Source organism: Phyllostomus hastatus, unplaced genomic scaffold (genome assembly GCF_019186645.2).
Source record: "Phyllostomus hastatus isolate PE091 unplaced genomic scaffold, TTU_PhHast_1.1 phas_scaffold_501, whole genome shotgun sequence".
Lineage (NCBI taxonomy): Eukaryota > Metazoa > Chordata > Mammalia > Chiroptera > Phyllostomidae > Phyllostomus > Phyllostomus hastatus.
Window position 1 is genome coordinate 8,370,461 of NW_025334033.1, and position 18,961 is coordinate 8,389,421.

General features: G+C 53.3%; 1 protein-coding gene across 4 annotated transcripts; it reads right to left on the reverse strand.

Moving 5' to 3' along the window:
• Window positions 1-95: 95 nt before the first annotated feature.
• On the reverse strand, window positions 96-18,065 carry BMF (Bcl2 modifying factor). Of its 4 annotated transcripts, none has more exons than XM_045823208.1 (5): window positions 17,951-18,065; window positions 17,438-17,564; window positions 15,002-15,295; window positions 13,372-13,532; window positions 96-1,485 (listed from the first exon to the last, which is right to left on the reverse strand). In XM_045823208.1, the coding sequence occupies exons 3-5, from the start codon at window positions 15,288-15,290 to the stop codon at window positions 1,384-1,386; spliced, it is 552 nt and encodes a 183-aa protein (XP_045679164.1). In that variant the 5' UTR covers window positions 15,291-15,295; window positions 17,438-17,564; window positions 17,951-18,065; the 3' UTR covers window positions 96-1,383. The 4 variants fall into 4 exon arrangements, with proteins under 4 accessions (XP_045679164.1, XP_045679166.1, XP_045679165.1 ...); XM_045823210.1 differs by having other exon boundaries at window positions 17,438-17,536; window positions 17,951-18,046; XM_045823209.1 differs by lacking the exon at window positions 17,951-18,065 and having other exon boundaries at window positions 17,438-17,921.
• Window positions 18,066-18,961: the final 896 nt, after the last annotated feature.

The window sequence follows — 18,961 nt, forward strand, 5'->3', positions numbered from 1 at the left end:
TTTGGGCCTGCTTCCCTGTTTAGCACCAATGATATCTCTTTTTACATATGCAAAAATTATCAGCTAATTTCTAGGTGTCTGGTTAGCAGGTCCTGTTTTTCAGATCCCCTGTGTCTGCTGCTGTCAGAGCTGTCAGGCTGGCTGCTCTAAACTCTCTCCATTAGCACCACAGCAGGGAGAGAGGGGAAGTTCAGAGGCAGCTGTGATCCTGCTGTGTTCCAGAGCAGGTCCTTCTGGCCTAGCTGGAAACTGAAGGAAGACAGGCAATGTGGTACCCAGCTTTGACGGGTCTGCACTCTCACCATTATCTGTTGCTCTAAAAGACACATTACGGCTGACAAAGTCACTGTGCTGGCTTCTTCCTGTGTCATACTGCATGTGAAAAAGGAATGGGGATAAGGAGGAGGAGGTATGTGGTTTCCAAGGAGACCAAGGGCTCTGGGTTCCTCTGGGACTGACTCCTGCAGGTGGGATGGCCCCGTTCCCCAGGCCCACTGCAGGCCTGCCCCTTCCCACCCTAGACTGCTGCTACTGGGGGTGGGACGCAGGCTGTCGCCGGGTCTTTGGAAAGAAGAGCTGACAAAGGCACAAGCTGCTGGTGACAGCACGCTGATTGGCTATTTGGCTCATCCATGGCTGACACCCAGCCAGTTCCAGAAAGCCAGAGGTGGCAGTGGTTCTGTACCTCAGGACCAATCCTGGGGCTTCCAAGTGGGACCAAGTCAGATTTGAGGCCTGTGGAGAAGTTTGGTTCATTCTGCGGCAGTTTGAGGGGTCCTTGGAGAAACCCAGCCCTCCCTGAGGTCTGCTGGAGGTGACAGGGGCTGGGCGAGAATCCCTGAGCCCGTGGGGCAGGCACCAGCTGGGCCACGTGAGAACCCTGATACAGGCGGACTGGCCTAGGAAGGCCGCTGTGCTCAGCTGGGAAGCCCCTGGCCGAGGCCACGGTGGGTTCATGTGGTGCGACTGTTCGGATCTCGGCCCCATCCGCGGTAGAAGGCTGACAGGTTTGGTGGAACCAGGAGTGGAATCCGGCCTCCTGTTGCTTAATTGTGTTCCTATGGGTGAACCACGGTCCAGTCGTCAGAGCGTGTCACTGCCCCGCCATCTTCGACAGCTTCTGACTGAAGGGTCTGCGCGTCAGAGCCCTTGGGAGGACCCCCGTCAGAGCCCCACCAGCCTCCGCTTCAACAGTGTTTGACAAAGGCCCCTATTCCTGGTCAAGGCCCTGAACAGGGAAAAAGGCCCCACTTGGGTATGTCTTATGTACACATAGAGATAAATTTTTAAAGATAAAAACAACAAAAAGCAACTTCACAAGACACAGGGTCAGTCCTCGCCAATGTCCTTCAGTGGTGCCCCATTCGAAGAGGCAGCCCAGCCTCACCTGGGGCCCGCCCCGTTCCTGTTCTCATCTCCGTTCAGGGCCAGGTTGTGCAGGAAGAGGAGGATCTGCCACCACATGCGATTTCGGTTCTGCTGGTGCTGAAAGGAAAGAAGAATCAGTGTGACCCCTGAATGCAGCCTTAGATGACTCCTCATCATTTCCACCGGAGGTCCGGACCCACGGGCCTGGAGGGGGGAGCGGCACGATAACCCTATCAGTGCAACAAACCTGGTGGGGGGCGAGAGAAGTGGCGACGAGGGGGAGATAGACAGTTGAGTTCTCTGAAGACAATTGCAGCTTTAACATTAAAAAGACAAGCCCAAGCTCTTTATGCACTGTGCACAAGAGGATTAAACTTTTTCCCCTGCTTGCAGGATTTTCCAGAGTTTAGCCAAGTGCTGCTTTTAATCAGATTGGCTCCTGAGCCCCTCAAACCTCAGCTGCACGAACAACAAACTTTCTTCAGAAAGAAAGAGAAGTGCCCTCCTCCCTCCCCCCACTCCATAGTAACACAGAGAACAAGGGGGAGGAGGGGGGGCCTCCATCTGCAAGTGATTTGACACTGTGAAGGTCAAAGGGTTAATCTTCAATTTAAACCACACTGCTGAGGCAGCAAAAATCTGATTTCATCCAGTGCAAACACGCACACAGACAGACATACACACACACACACTTGTGCGCCCGCCCTCTCTCCCTTCCCAGCATCTCGGCTCAGCACTGCCCTTTTTATAGCTGCTCTTGACAGTAAGCCATAAATAACCCCTCTTGGAGCTCTTTCCTACTGACTGGAGCCAATTAAACGTTAAGCAAGAACATACTTGAAAACAAAACAAAAACAAAGAATGCACACTACTCTCTGGAGGTTATCCCAGGTCCTACTGTCAGGCAGGGAAGCTGGGGGCAAAGGTCAGGGGTCAGCGGCTCAGAGGGTTGTGGCTGGTGCCCCACCCACACAGGTACCATTTCCCTCAGGCCAGAATAGGCCAGGAGGGGACTGAGGGGTGCTGGAAGAAGCGGTCTTTGTTCTCTCTTTGTCTGCCAAGGCAGGAAGACTGGGGCTGGGGCCCTCTCCACAGGGTTCTCAGTGGACAGGGAGATAAAATCCTAGTGTGCAGACAGAAAACCAGCACAGGGTTACTGCACAGGTCCAGGCAGCAGGCACGTTTGTGTCAAGGGTCTGGGCAGGGTGGGGTGGGCGAGGGTGGGGGGCTGGAGCCCTCTCTTGGGCTGTCTTTAACAACTGCCCTGGCCGCCACCAGGAGACCCCCAGTCAGACAGGATGAGGACAGGGCAAGTCAGAGGCAGAACTGGAAAGTGAGTCCAGGTCCCCTGGCACCCAGAACTTCGCAAGTACCTGGCCCCGGACAAGCATGCAGGTTGCCGGCTTCTCTTTCACTCTGCCCTAGGCCCCAAAGAGGTAAGAGGTGAGGCGCCAATGCAGGCTGACCTCAGAGCCTGCCAACCCAGAAGGGAATGCCCCACGCCTGTGGCAATAGTATTCTTCTCTTCCCCGTGGAAGGGAGACTGGAAAACCCAGACAGGTGGAGACATGGCTACTGCTGGGAGGGGCTGGGGAGACTGAGGGCTTCCTCGTGTTTTGTAAACACAGATGAGTAAAAAGAGGAAACACACACGGCTTAACAAAATCTGGTTACAGTAAAGCAGCGTGAAAATGGACTCGGCCTGCAGACTCAGGCCTGCAGCAGCTGGGCAGAGCGCCCTCCCCTACCCCTCCCCAGCTGCTGCTCAGGACAGGTGCAAAGGTCATGTGGTGGAACAGGAGGAGATTTCAGGAAAACGACTGGTCCCTGGAGAGGCCAGTCGGCTGGAATTCCCAGTCTCCTCAGGTGCGGGTTAGAAAAGGCCAAGGAACAATAACAGCCATGATCATAACGATAATAGTAACATTGAGCGCGCAGGGCTGTTTTGAGTGTTTTACATCTTTCCCTCTCAGAGTGTGGTCCACAAACTAGCAGCTTCAGCATCATCTGGGAGAGCTTATTAGAAATGCAGATCTACTGAATTGGAATGTGAAGCTCTAACAGGATCTCCAGGTGACTCAAAGACATAGTATAGTATTAGAAGCACTGCTTTATAGACCCTGTACCTGAAACTCCTTTGGTCCTCCCAAAACCCCTGTGAGGGAGGTATTCTCTCATCATGCCCATTTCACAGATGAGATCAGGGAAAGAGGTAACTTGGCCACACAGCTGGTAAGTGCCAGGGATGGGACTAAATCCAAACTACTTTTGACCACAGAGCAATGTCTTTCCCCACTATGACTCTGAGTGCCACCACACATACCTTTCTTCACACCCGTTCCGGCACTCTGTTGTCCCCTTCTCTAAACCACCTCAGAACAGCACAACATCCAGGGAAGGGAGATCACAATTCTATTATTTGGGGCTGGCCAAACCCCATCTCTGTATGCCTCAGTTTCTCCCCAAATTCCCCTGACAGAGGCTACCTGCTGCCTGGGTAACTTTCTGAGCCTCAAGGTCTCCGGGAATAAGGCAAGGCAGCACCCTCACTCCCATCACTGGGGGTGCTGGGGACCCAGAAACCACTGTGAGCCCAACGGTGCTGTCAGACGGGAAGGCTGAGGTCTCACTGGGAAACAGGCAGGCCTAGGCACAGGGGTGGGGGGAACCCTCTGGAAGGGTGCGGGTTCTGTGCAGCTGCCGGGGACAGACCTCGGGGATCATGAATTGGCAGGGAAGGCTCTGTGCCAGGGATAAGAGAACCTGGCTGTAGGCTGGGGTCTCCCACCAGCCTATCGGGATCCTCACTCTCCCTGCAAATGAAATGCAGGTTCCCAGACCCGACTGTGTCACAGAATCCAGAGGTGCTGGTGTAAATACACAGTCCCCAGGTCTCACCTGGACCAACTGGGTCAGAACCTCTAGGGAGGGGGCCCAGGAATCTGTACATTGAACAAGCTCCTGGGTGATATTTTTTTAAATCAGAAGTTACATTTATTGTATATTTTAGTCATAACAGTAAACATGTTAATGGCAGAAAATTGGAAAATACAAGAAATTACAGAGGAGAAAATAAAATCACTCATGATCCTACAGCCTAGAAGAAAACACATCTTGATTTGGTGTTTTCTTCACTCTCTTTCAACCTCTTCCCACCAGAGTGACGGCTTGGCCAAGTCAGAGGTAGACCCTGCCCAGGTGCTTCCACGGCAGCCAGGCCACAGGAAGGCCTTTGGAAACCACTGAGGTGCTTTCCAACCCTAAGGTTTGGTGATTCGGAGTGTGTCACCCACAATTATCTTCAAGATTACAACTCAGAGCTCCAACAACTGAATCCGGTTAGCCGGGTGGAGGGTCTGGGTGGGCCTGCAGAACAGGCGGCCTTGTACGGAGTTAAGTTGGCGGCTGCAGCAGCCGGGAGACCAGCAAGAGTGGGCCTGGGAAGCAGCCCACAGCCCCGGCAGCCCTTCCTCTAGGCAGGAGCGGGTGCCAGACACACTCCACTTTGCCTTCTCCCACACAGGGCAGCCCCCACAAGGCCCTTTTCTGAAGGGAAACCAAGCTGCCTCCCATCAAGAGAATCAAAGAATACCCTGATTTTGAGGAGCAACGAAAAATATTTTTCAAAAAATTTAAACAAAAGGCCCTGACTAGAAAGGAAAGAAAAAGGACTTGAAGAGAGGCCAGTGAGAAACAGTAAGAAGGAAGGAAATGAACACTCACCCAACAGGATGAGGTACACAAAGACACCAGAACACCAGAGAACATGGATCCTTCCAGAAGAGGGCGTGGAGAAGGGGAGGAGAAAGAGGGAACCAGGAAGGAGTGTGCGTGGCCTCCGACTCTGGGGACCTGGCACAGCACCCAGCGCGTCGTAATCTCAGATCAATGAGTGCGAGCCCTGGAGCAAGGCCCAGCCCTCTCCAACTCCACTCGCAAGGGACGGGAACCTGCAGAGAGTGGGCGTTCTCACGCGCACGGCCAGGGTGCCGTCAGGACTCAGGGCTGGGCTACAGGGCCTGGGACGCCGTGGGAATTTGAGCTTACACCAGAAGCCCTGAAATTCAGAATCTAGAGGGTAGGACCACGGCGTGGAGGTAAAGAACAGAGGTGAATGCCCAAAGGAAGGAGTTCAAAGGTGGTGGGTGAAGATCTCTTCAGTCAAGAGAGCACAAGTGGGCGTCACAGGCCTAAGGTTTTTCTTTGACACAATCCCACTTTCTTGCTGTGGTCAGGGGACGCAGACAGTCAGACGACAAGCGTTCCAGTCACCCCCACTGTGTGCGAGGCACTGTGACCGAATGGGCGTTTATCCTGAGTAGCAGGGAACTTATAGGGACACACAGTCAGTACTCAACAGATACACACTGGACCGAATACAGAAAAGTTAGCCTCACAAGATAACCTCCTTGTCTGAGGCCAGGGACCACCGATGTCTGGCCAGGTCTAAAGATGTACTTGATGTGATAGTATCAGCCTCTGGCTTGGGGAGAGGCCCAACTAGTAAAAGGTCTTTTCTTTTTTTTTTTTTTTTTAAAGCTAGCTGTGGTGTCTGACATGGTTGGATTACACAAATCAAACTCTGTTTCATCCCACGTGGCCTCTGCCCTTAAGCACAAAGAGTGTTCCCTGCCCTCCCCAGATAAGAATCTCCCTCTGCCTCTTCCCTTCAGATCCAATTCACACCCAGGGGGGCTGGGGGTGGGGGGACTTGTGTGTTACCAGTGTCCAGATGCTCCAGCAGGGGCCAATTCACCCCAAAGAACTAGAGAAAGCAAGGCTATGCTGTGGTTCTGCTTTAAAAGAACCCTGCAAGTTTACCAAACAGATAGCAATTTTTTATATCTCATCCTTAGAACAGAGTACTTACTTATCTTTCCGTTTGCTCCTCACAACAATCCGGACACCGAAGGGCAGGTATTATCAGTCAGACGGGGAGGCAGAGGCTTGGAAAAGTCACTCCAAGCAAACTAGTTGCGATGGGGGGTTATTCAGACCCCCAACTTCTCATTGCAGAGCCATGTTCTCTCACTAAAGTACTACGGCGTGTTTATTCACATCATGGAAATAGTATTAACTTTTCAAAGCGAATCACAACTGAACTGCCTTCCCCAGTATGTTTAAAGACATTGTTTCCAGATCATTAAGTGTTTAGTAAGGATGCTGCGGACCAGAAAAAAATAAACCTTTCAGGGCCAGAGCTAACTGCAGATCAAACAGAAATAAAGCTGAAACTGGTTTGAAATTATAACTTCAGATCATGTTCTGAAACCATGCTTGGTTTCTTTAAAATGCAGGATGGTGCATGCTCTGCTTTATGGGGAGACACACACTCTGCAAAGTGACATTTCCCTGCCTTTTCCCTTTCCTCCATCCCACCCATCCCCACCCTGGCAGGGCCGGAGGAAAGAAGCTGGCTGTTGAGAAGCAGGAATGAAGAAGGGGGAGACTTCAGGAAAATTCCGCCTGAAAGAGGGTGGGAAGATACTTTTGTCCAACTCAGCAAGCTTCTGCCGTGGCCTTAGTTAGGATCAGTCAGATGTGTATGGCTTCCAGCTCAGCCACTTAGAGTGTAACCTGGGCAGGTCATCTCACCTCTCTGAAGCTCCCTTTCCTGTAAGATGGGACGGGAACATGGGGCCTGGGAGTACAAGGAGGGGTGGTGACCAAATGGCCAAAACCTATGTGACGCAGAGGGCCTGGTAGCCGCACTGAACACGCTCACCCTCCTGGCAAGCGCAAGGGAAACCTGGGCCCGCTCGGCTTTGCCAAGTTCTTCCCTCGACACACTCTGTTCAATGTGCCCGTCTGGGAGTACTATCTTCTGAGCGGACTCCTCAAGTCCTGGGGAAATCCCTGACTTTTCACTCTGACACAGACCTCAGCAGCCAGAGGCAAGTGGGCTCAGAATTCCAGGCTGCCACGCTGAGCCAGACATTCTGTGCCCCACAGGGCAGCCCCTCAAGCCCAGTGGGCCCACTGTCCCAGAATGCTTCTGACCCAGATACCCAAGGAACAAGCAACAGAATGGCAAAATGGAAAAGGAAATAATACTCCTTGCCAGAGCTTTCTCAGCTCAGCCAGCAGTGCTAACAGGACATTGAAGCCACAGGCCACCACCATGGCAAAGGGCAGCCCGGGGCCAGCGGGTTTTCAGGCAAAGACAGGAGGATTTCCTCTAATACAACTGGAGGCCACTACGGGCTAGGGATGAGGCACAGGCTGTGGTGCCACCCAGGACCCCAGAGCCCTGCTTTGCACTTCCATGGCTTGGAGGCAGGAGCTGCTGAAGCCCTTAACTACCTTCCCCCTGGATGGTTCTGTGTTTCTGTTTCCCTCAGTCTGAGAACAGCTCCCTCAAACTATCAGGCAAACTCTTAAAGAGCTCAAAAAGAACTGTAGTCAGTGTGAGTGTTCTTTGGTCAAAGGTGAGGGAGCGTGGGGACTGAGAAGGGGGCAGGTCTGCTGTGGGTCCACAAGGCTGTGTGGAAGGAACCCCAAGGTTCTGACTCCCAACTTGGGGCCTTTGCAGCTGGCTGTCCTTGTCCCCACCTGGGACTGATTCATTGGATGGGACAAGGCGAGCGGACCACAGAGGATGGCCGGACCCCCCTTTCCACAACTACCCAGGGACTGTCCTCATTCTGGTGATGGAGCACGCTCTTTTGGTTGCCAGATGTGGATAAAAAGGCAAACTACACTTTTTTTGGTTCTTTTTTAGTGCCTTCCCCAAGCCCCTCCCCTCATCGCCCCCTACCTCCAAGAAAAAAAAAAGAAAAAAAGCCAATTCCCATCCCCATGGTTTGCCTTGGTGAGGAGGCAGTAAACTGTCCCTAACTGCAAGACCCTTCTCCTAAAAGAGAGAGTAGTCAGGTGCAGTTGTGTGGGGAACTCAGCCTCTAGTCAGCCGCGCTGATGACTCAGAAGCTAAATATAGTGAGCGATATAAACAGAGCCAGCCGCAGAGCAAACACAGGGCCTCCGAGCCCTTGCACTGGCTCTCACGCACAGCGGCTTTCCACGGCCCCTCCCCCAGCCTCACACTTCCAGGCACCGTCCTAGGTAGACCTCCCACTCCTGGGACAGAGGCTGGCTTGTTGGGGTCCTTCTCATTTTAAGGCAAATCTCTGGGGCTCCCACCCAGGGCTGTCCCATCTAAAGCCTGAACAACCTCACTAGCCACATTCTGAGCTCCAGAAAATCATTCGATAACAAGGAGTATCTCAAAGGGTCAGGAAGCAGTCAGGCGCTCCCTGAACGAAGGGTCCAGGCTGCTGGCCAAGAAGCTGCTAGTCACTAAACCATGCCAAGGGCACCCGGGTTCACCTGCCCAAAGAGCTCCCCAAGAACTAAAAAGGCAGGTCCTAGTGAAATCCTAAAATACTTTTCTTCCCCCACAGCATGAATAATTTTATGCTTTATTGTATTTCAAATCATCATGAAATAATTTAAGTAATTCTGGTCTCTTTACGTCCAGTTTTGGAATGGGGGAGCTGACGGCAATCAGCATTTGTCTACACACTTAGGGGCAAGAGCAAACTGGGGACGGCAGCAACGCTCGGCTATGGTTGTTGCAGAAGCCCACTCAGGGCTGAACCGGTTCTTGGCTGTCAGCAGTCTCGACTTTTAACCAGGACAGATCATCAGCCATGGAACCGATTATCTTGAGTGGATTGCAGGACTGACCAATCGGAGGCCAGAAGCCTGGCGGGAGGCTCAGCTCCCGTTCAGGATCCAGGGCAGCACAGTGGGCTGGCAAAGTCTAGAGGTGGAATGGCTGTTTCTTCGCTCCTGAAATCCCTTTTTTCCAAACCACCTAGATGCTTTCCTCAAACCAGGTAAATCATCTTTTGACACATTTCAAAAAGTGTGCAACTGTCCATTCCTTAGTAGTTAGTTATATGTCGTAGAATTTCCAAAGGGCTTTCACATCAACTCTGCAAAGTAAGCCTTAGAAGCCAAGGCTCAGAGAAGAGAAATGATGTGCCTGTGAATGCAGTGCTCGTCAGTGACAGAGACGGGACCTGAACCGGGATCTGCCTCGAAGTCCAAGACCCTTTCTGTGATATAGCAACTAAAGATGGTTTCAACCGAGTAGCTGCAATTTTTCTCAGATTTCATTTTCCAGAAAGGCTAATTACCGTTCAGGGAATTTCCAAATCTGACCGCTCTGAATGGAGCCACTCCTTGTCCAAGTGAAAAAGCCATTTCCAACACGAAAATTCCAACCCTCCTTTAGCTTTACTCAACAGTCTGCAGTAGCTACTTTTTTTTTTTTGAGGGTCCTTGGCTTCTTAAACATTGTCCAAAAATACCCCTACAAATTTAAAGATGGTGCCACTGGGACAGCAAACTTTCTCCAGGGGGAGAGACACAAACTACTGTCCATTCTTAGGCCCATGCTGGAATGGAAGAAAGCTGGGACTAACTTCTTCTGACCAGACAGCCGTGAGCTCAGTGAGGAAGCAAACCTGCACCCCCTGTTCCCTGCAGGAGCTAGACGGAGGGCACCCTCACAGAGCCTGAGTCAAGGTAGGTCACAATCAACAGACCACAAGAGGTCACCTGCTCACAGAGGGGCAAAGAGAAGAGGGGACCCTTCAACTCCAGACCCAGCCTAAGGAAGGTGGAGCATGTGACTAGGTTTGGAAAGGCTTTGCTTCCCCTCACTCTGCCTCCAACTCTCTGAGTGCTCTGGAGACCCAAAGAGCCAAGAACAAGCACGTCACTGACACTGATCAGCCTCCAATCTCTTGCTGGTTGGTCCAGAGGAGCCACCCTGAACTGACCACTTGGGTGACCAGGCTAGGCCTGCATGCTCTTTGGGAAAATATGGTGGGAGAGCTTATAGCCAGCATAAACTGACACCTTTTCAATCTGGGGTCACGCTGATGAACTCAGTTTGCCACAGTGTCATCCCATAACACACTACCCATCATCACACCCCTTTCCTCAGCTCCAAATCTCCTAGGGAGAAGGATTCCCCTGATACAGAACAGGAATACCTGAGGTTCAAACCAGGGACAAAAGGCAGAACTCACACTCCCTACAGGACTCAGGGATCAATGGCCACTGTCTGGCTCTGGGACACCATCCCAGATAAAGGAGAAAGAAGATGCCCAGGCCCCCTCAATTTCTGACTACCTCTTGGGTTGTCTTTCGTGGCTCCCCAATCTCAGCCGAAAATGACGAGGAATGACCTTCGCTCCCTGAGGAGAATGTACAAGGCCGAAGCCCACAGCTGAACAGCGTGGACGTGGATTTCTGTGGACACAGGCAGGCGGAGAGGAGCTCAGGAATCGGCATGACGGGTGGGGTGGGAAGTGTGAGGGCTGATCAGGATTATAAAGAGACAAAAGGAAACAAAGCATTAAAGAATACTTACTGTGCGCCTGGAATTTTCACAGGTATTATTATCTCACTTAAACTTCACAGTAAAACTCTGTGGTATTAGCTCAAATTTACAGAAGAGGAAATAGGCTTTGCGAGGTCAAGTGACCTCCCGATGGCTACTAGGCATTAAAACTGGTGTTTAAACCTGAGATTTCTGACTTTATACTCAAAGCCTAAAGACTTAATCCCAAACCACTTGCCTCCTAGGGCCTGGGTTTCCCTACCTGCAATGATGAGGCAGGTGCGGAGGGAAAGAAGAGGAAGGATAAGAATGTAGGAGTGCCAACAGTACTTTTTAGATAGGAAATATTAGACTGTAGTTTATGTAAGAACCAAGTTCAGAAAATGACTCACTTAAAACTAGCTGCTAACAGGTCCTGGGCGGCTATTATTCCTAGTCCTTCCCCCAGGGCAAGCTCCTGATGAAGGTCTGTGAACAGGGTCAGTGGGGAGGAGGGGGTGTAAAGCAAGAGGACGCCACAGACAAAAAGCCTAGTTCTTTGTAATGGAAAACTGGGGGAAACCAGCTCTGGGCTAGAAAGGCCTCCCTGGCCAGCCTGCTGATACTGCAGGATCGCAGTAGGTAGCCGGCAGGTAGCTGAGGAGCTCAGAGAACTCAGGAGCCGATCTGATCGATATGGGGTGAGGGGCAAGCAGGGGAGACTCTTTTCTGGTTAGTTCTCCCGCTCTACCCCTCCTCCTACTCGGCCGGTGGCTCTGGCTGAGAGGACAGCATCCTTCCTAGGGCTGAACCATGCCCTCAAAGAGGCAGCCCTAGATTGGGCTGGGGGAAGTGATGCCAAGCAGCAAAGAGCAGGGTTGGACCTTGGGATAAAGGTCACCTCTCCTCCTGTTGAGGACTGTGTCAGCAAGAAAGGGCCCTGGGCTGTGGTTGAGTCCAGCCTGCCAAGCCTGTTGTCCAGTTGTCCAAGCCTGTGGCTCCTCCAGCCTGCTCCCAAGCCTATGGAAGCTCACCAGCGGATGGGGGAATATCCTGGGAAACGCTTGTTGAGAGAGACAAGGTCTGTTGGAAATTTAAAAAGCTGCCTTCCAGACAGTCCTCTAGACAAGTCTAGGAGACCCGCAGGCACCGCGTCCTCCGTCAGCTCCAGCACCAGGACTGGGAGCTGGACGCCGGAGCAGCCACAGGCTTGGACAACCAGGACAGAGTGAATGGGCAGGAAGGAGGCCAAGGGAAAGAAATCAAGAATCAGAGTGAGTCCACACATGGACTGAAAGGGAAACTCTAAGCCAAGTTTCCACAGAAAAATCAAAGGACAGACTAGAGACTGGGGTTTGGGGCCAGAAGAGAAGGCCAAACTGTCTTATTATCTAAGCGCAGGGCCACCCTCCCTTCCAGATCACCCAGGGGCTGGGAGAGCCTACCGGGGCCCGTTCTAGACCCACATTTCCTCCAGAAGCCCTTGGCAGAAAGCACTCACCTTCTCTAACTCTTGATGGCCTCTTCTCAGGAGACCCAAAGTCAATTTCTCTTCCCCCTGGTGCTGGCAATGGTTTGGTCCCTGAGTCAAACCTACAACTACCAATGGCTCTCCCTCCCCCACTAACCTGAAGTGACCCATTGAACCTCAGGGTCTTGCCCAATCGTGGTGTTATTTATTTTCCTGATTTCTAGACACACACACACACACACACACACACACAATCCTGCAGGCCAGAGACAATGTCCCAGGGGCAGGGAATGTGTTCATTTCCAGGTGTCGTGCCTCTGCTCCAGCAGTGGTTGCACTAGCACAGATCAGCCTCGGGCTCCTCTCCCTGCCTTGGCAGCCCTCCAGAAAGTCAACCCAGAGAGGAAGGGTTAAGTGCCTGGGGGGCGCCCAGACAGGGCTGCAGAGCAGGGCAGCCTCCAGCCCGTGGCACAACTGCTCCTCCAGCACGAGCCTGCCAGCCGCCGCCTTTGTTGACGGACTCTGCCACATGCTCGACTGACACGGACTGCCCCGCCCTGGCGGGGCTGGTGCCAGGCTGCCGGCCAAGCACCCGGCCAAGCGCCCGGCCTCGGGTCTGGAGAGACTCTCTGAGGTACGCTCTCCAGAGTCCCAGGCCCCAGTTCTCAGACAGAGACAATGAGGAGCAGCCTCCCCAGCTGGAAAGTGTCAGGTTACAACCGGTTCCACCACTTTCCCCCACTCAGGCCCATCCCTCAGCCTCGGTTACTCAGTTCCCACTGCACCTCAGCCAGGCACCCCCAACTGTCCATTTTCACTGCAGCACCCTGAAAATCGTCCCCTTAGGTAAGTGACAATCTCCCCACCCTGGCTTCAAGAAGACACAGTTCGTCAAGCAAGGCTGCAAAAAGCCATCCCATTTTCCAGGAAGGAGGGATGGTAGCATCCCCCCACAAACCACTCTTACAGAACCTGAGCTGAGAGTGGGCAGATAACAAACTGGGAGTTCAGAGACAGGGCCGGCATGCTCACCCAGTGGGGCCTACCCAGGCCTCAGGAGTCACAACAGTCAAGGCCCAGACTCTGAGACTATATCCTTGAGGTCTGGCAAAACAGAGTTGCAAAGGCAGGCCCCAGCCCCCCAGCCCCAGCAGACTGAAATCTCGCCCCCCACCCCACCCCAAGGCCCCATGCCTACTTGCTGCAAATGAAGCCGATGAAACTGGTCTGCAATACACTGAAGCTTTCTGGCAATCTGTATCTCTGCACGATGTTGCCACTGTCCTTCGGGGGGCTGCTCACCAAGGGGCAAGCCTGCAGGGAAACTGGCAGGGAGAGGGAGCCGGTAGCCAGCATTGCCTGCAAAGACAGAGGGCCCACATCTCAGCATTCTCCACAACTGCCCCTTCCTCCCCATGCTTAACTCTCCTGGCAGAGGCCTGGGGCTGAGGCCTTATCAGGGCAGCCTGCCAAATCTGGACAACCTGCCTTGCTTGCTGCCTAATGCTGGTGCTGGGAGTGTATAAATGTTGGTGCTGGGAGAACACAAGGGATGGTTCCAGCCTTCCCTTCAGTTCTCCATTTGCTGGCAGTGCCACCACAAAGGCAGTGTGTGTGGGTGAACATGCCAACCTTCTGTCCTTCTTTACCAAGCTATGCTTGACCACAATTTATTATTCAGGTAGCAGCAGGTTGAAGTTCTTCTCTGGAAAAGCACTGGAGGCAGCTCTCCAGAGGTCCTGGGTTGAGCAAAGCAAGGCACACAGAAACAGAAAACCAAAATGTGTCATTTTTTAGTGTAGCAGAGGAAGATTGGTCTCAGGTCTTACAGTTCTGGACAATGGTACAAAAACTAGGGAGAGAAGACTCCTCAAACCCCTAGAATAGCCAAGTTCCTCTCTGGAGGCAGCCCAGGCAAGACCCGGAGATTCGCGATCCACACTTACTGAGTGCTGGCAATCAAGCTGCCGCTAGGGGCACCCGCCCGCCGGCCTCCTCCCTCCTTCCCCTCGACCTGCCAGAACTGCTGTGCTAGTTACCCAACCGGTGAGCTCCCTCCGGGAATAACTGCAGCGTCCCCCCAAAATGTCCATCAGACCCAGCAAGAGAGCCTCTGAACCTTTCCCCTCTCTCCATAAGCTATTGTGCTAAAAGAAGAAAACAGTGTCTAACCTCGCCCTTTGGCCAGAAGAGGGCATATTGCTCACAAAACAAACCATTTAAGTCCACAAATGAAGGGGTCTTGTCCTACTGAGCCTTGGAAACAGCCCCTCTGCTGGCATGGAGCCTAGGCAGTCCCTACATCTTTTTCCAGTTCCCCTGCCAAGCACAGAAAGTCCCAAGTGACAAATGGGGGCCACCTTCTGCCTTCAGGAACCTTCTGTCCCAGAACCAGCTGGGTTTTTCCCTTTGGTGTCAACAGCGAGTCACAGAACCCCCAACCTTCTCCAGAGCAACACCAGCTACTATATGGAAGGTACATCACAACCAGGACACGAAGGCGGGACCACTCTCTGGGCCACAGGATGTAAAAACTGAGGCTCAGATACCCTCTCTCCAACCCAACAAGACACTATGGACCCAAGGATCCCTCCAGAAAGGGACAAAAGAACAGAAGCAATGGCAGGGCAACAAGCCCTTCTTGGTGCCCAAGGAGCACAGGTCAGGAGCAAGGACAAGCAGAAAGGCAGCAGGTGAGAGCTGAGGAAATCAACAGCCCCTGCTGCTCACTGTGGGGAAGGAAATGGCAAAGGGCAGGTTAGGGGAGGGAAAGTCCCCTCTTTTCCCCAAGTCTCTATGGGAGGAGCCCTGAGGCTATGAGCACTCACCATAAAAGAGTCGCTGGGGTTCCTCGGTCACCCCACAAGGCAGCATGACACCCTGGCTCGGGGAGGCTGGACTGAGGGTCTGAGTGGCCTTGTCTTCCTGGCTGGTGGGTCGAAGCCCAGGGCCACAGCAGTGGGTGAGGGGGAAGAGCTGCAGGCGGCTGAGGGGGCAGTCCAGCGGGCTCTGGGCAAACAGGTCAGCAGAGGGCAAGTTCCCAGGCTGGGTCCCCAGCTCATCCTCTGGCTGAAACACATCATCCTCCAGCTCCTCCACACACTGAGGTGGATCCATCTCCCCTGTTAGGGCGTAATAAGGCATCCAGGATGCTATCCCTTCCAGGCCAACCCTGAAGTGGGGGCCCTAGTGGGGGGCCCTCCCTTCCCCTTCCTTCTTCCCGCTTCTCCTTTCCTATCTTGGGAAGTGGGGACAGGTACTGATGGCTGATAACCCTGGTGATGTAGTACTGCCAAGGGTGACACTTGTCCCCAAATGTGGACTGCCTCACTCTTCTGGGACTCTCTGCACCTCTGAGCCCAACCAGAGCCCAACCAGAGCCAACCTCCCCTCAGCCTCTTCTTCTGACCCAGCTGGTCACAGTCATGAAGTTTGACTGCTACGGGCTCTGAGCAATAGTAGGGGTATGATCAGCTGCTACAAGCACTCAGAGTACCTGGGGAAATGTCAACAAGACTAGGACTCCGTGAGTGGCTGTGGGAGGGCAGAAGGGTGCTGTGACTGGCTGTACACACAGAGCTCACAACACTCACTCACTGCCCTGACAGTAACCAACCACCGAGTCTGAACTGAGCTCTAGGCTCAGCAATAAAAACAAAAGCTAGTCAGCAATCTTAGGGCAGCCAGGTTCCCTCCAAACCTGCTAAGCCCCGCCCAGCTGCCCGTCTATTCTAGTCTCCACCCCCAGCTTGCTCAACACAACAAACAGGCTCCCTGGTGTGGTAAGAGTGTGTCCTGGGAGAGAGAGGGAAGAAAAACCCAAATTAGTCATTGCAGCTGCCCTCTTAGTCCAGGAGAGCAGTCTGCCCACCACAGCTTGGCCTAGAGGGCAGGTCCAGCATCCAGCAGAGTGGCCGGCCTCCCCCAGCTCAGTCCACTAACTAGTTTCCATGACTTCAAATCTTTCCCCACAGCCTACCATTCCTGCCAGTGCTGAACCTGAGATTGGTACATCCTGCCTCACAGGAGGAAGTGAAATTTGGCCCTTTCTCTGTGACCTCAGTCACTGCCTATACTACTCAGGTTGTTGACATGAGTTTCTTGGTAATAAATAAGTTCTTCTGGCTTCACCTGATGACTCTTGGAAGTCTGACCTTGGAGCCACCTAGCATCTGGAGTTCCCAACCCAGACCCCTACACACACACTAGGAACCCCACAGAGCCCCTGGAGCAACCAGAAGCAACAACCACCTGAATAATGGTTAAGGATACAGAGAAACAATGTTTGTCCCTGCCAGATTCAATTAGAGATCCCCTGGGAATTCTGCCTCCCAGTCTCCTGCTTTGAAGAACAAGCCAAATGGTGTGTGGGTTGATCAAGTACTTAAAGAAATCTCAATTAAATTCAGAAATCCTGGCTTTCCCAAATGCAAGCTGTCTCTCTGAGATGCTTGCTTGAAGCCTCCCTCCATCCCATCTAGCCCTGAAGCTATGGTCCTATCTCTCTGCCCTCTTCCCTGGAGAGTGATGAGATGCCCACTTGGATGGCAAAACAGGCACCTGGTGTTCTTTGAATAGTTTTTCCAAAGCAGGGGTGGGAGAACTCCAGCTTATCAGCACCAGGAAACAAAGTTTCCTGCTGAAAAGACCAAAGGCTGTCATGCCAGTCACCTGGCAAGGACTCCCCTTCTGCCCTTCAACCTCCTCTTGGCAAGCTGGCAATCCCAACCTAAGAAGGGGCCCTCCAAAGCCAATCACAAGCAGGACTCATTGTCTTGGTTCTTCCTTTGAAGCCCATTACCTCCCCCTCCCCCTCCCAGCAAAGCCCCAAAGTTCAACCCTTGTTTGGCCTGGATCGTGGGGGAGGTATAGCCAGAGGGTGTGGCTCTCCCAGCTGGGGGACCCTTCCCACTCTACAGAAACTTAAGGTGGAAGCCTCCGGGTGGGTGTTGGGCAAGGTCATGTATAAAGTGGGATACAGTGGAGAGACCCTCTTCTCCCTCTCCCCAGACCTGAAGAGGTGATGTCCAAACTGGTAGGAGGAACCCTTCCTAAGAGCTTTGCTAGGGAAGGCTTTATTCCTAGCAAGGGGAACTAAAGCCGCTGTAGCCAACCCAGCCGCTACGGGCTCTAACAGGGATGCTGAACTTAGACTCCTCCTCCTAGGAGAAGGCGGTAGACAGACACTCTGAACCTCGTCAGGGTCTAAAATCTGGGAACGCTCACACACACTCACACTCACATTCACACAACACACAGCAGACCTGGGTGACTCCAGGAGAGAGTCTCAGCCTCCGAGTCGTGATGCCAGGGCTCCGCGCCAGGGTCCAGCGTGACGAGCACTCGGGGGCTTGGCGCCCGGACTCAATTGGGAAGGAGGGAAAAGCCCAGCTGTTAAGGAGAGGGGCCTTCAGACTCCGCAAGGAGACAGGACGCCCCACAACTCTCTGCCCTACCCCAAAGTAAGATCCAAGGACTGGGCGGTTCTCTGGCGACCAGGTCGACTAAGCAGTGCGCCGCAGGTTCCCCTGCCCACCTGGACTCAACTCCTTGGACTCTCAAATGCTGCAAACCCCAAATCGCCTCGTGGAGCAGCGCACCTAGATGTGGATTCTGCACCCCGTGCCCGTAGCCCAGCGCCCCAGTCCTTCATGGTCACCCCAGACACCCGCAGCCCAACCCTTCCCGGGCCCCCACGCGCAGCGCGACTCCTCTCCCCACTTCCCCGAGGAGGTGCGATCCAACTCCGCCCGGCTCCCGGCAGCCTGGGCGCTCACCGGGCTGTTACGGGAGGCGGGAGGCGCAAGCAGGGGCGGCAGCGGGCGGGCGCGGAAAGAGGCCACTCTGCACCTCGCGGTATTGTTTCCAAAATACGCCCGCTCAGGGCATCCCGCAAACAGCTGATGAGGCCCCGCCTCCAGCGCGTCACGCCGATGACTGGCCAATGATGAGTGGAACCCCAAGTCCCGGGCTGGGCGGCTGCCAGGGACAGTCAAGAATGTGCGAACCTTCCCTTGGAAATATTGCAAGGGGCCGAGCAAAATTCTGACCCACGCCAGAAACGCAATTGGTGCGTGGTCTTCCTCGCAGATTCCGTTCGTTGTGCAGCCTCAGGAAGCAGGGGAGCGTCCCTGAGCACTATTAGGGTCGAGCGAGGGGGCGCCAAAGTGATTTTGGTCTTCTTTCTCGGGAATGGGCGGAATAGACTCGGCATCCAGACAGGGAGGGGCGGGGAGACGGAGAGCTTTTAGACGCGGCTGGCGGTGTCCAATGGGTTCAGGTGCGGGTCCCTGTGGATCCCAGCCGGGTGGCAGGGCACCCTCCCACTTACCGAGCGAGTCAGGGGAAAACCCCAACCCCAAATCTGTGGGAATCCTGAGAACATGTGTCTAGTGCTGTTACTGAGTGACTTTCAGATTAAACACATCCAAAGGGATTCTCAGGTAGTCTTCATGACTGAGCGTGGACACTTACAAAATAAACATCTGACTGAGGAGAAGAGAAATAAAAAAATACAGGGACCACTTGGGTAATTAACACACATCCTGTTTATGACGGCATCCAGAGGTGGTGCTAGTGCTGCCAGGAGAGCAATGTGCCCTGCAGATGGTATACTATCGGTAAGGGAATCTGTGGACTAATCCACAAACATTTATTGAGCACCTACATTGTACCAGGTACTGGGCTGGGTGCCAAAAACCTGGTGTCTTCCATCAGGGAGCTTATAACCTACTGAGAGAGGTAGACCTGAAAATGATGGAAAACAGTATGAAATGTGTTAATCTCAG

What these genes read in the sequence shown, in the direction of transcription:
- BMF (XM_045823207.1), bottom strand. Translation starts at nt 15,317, where the DNA reads ATGCCTTATTACGCCCTAACAGGGGAGATGGATCCACCTCAGTGTGTG. An exon ending in ACCCCAGCGACTCTTTTATG is followed by an intron (nt 13,533 to 15,001) that starts GTGAGTGCTCAT and finishes CTGTCTTTGCAG; the next exon opens with GCAATGCTGGCTACCGGCTC. An exon ending in ATCGGCTTCATTTGCAGCAA is followed by an intron (nt 1,486 to 13,371) that starts GTAGGCATGGGG and finishes CTTTCCTTTCAG; the next exon opens with CACCAGCAGAACCGAAATCG.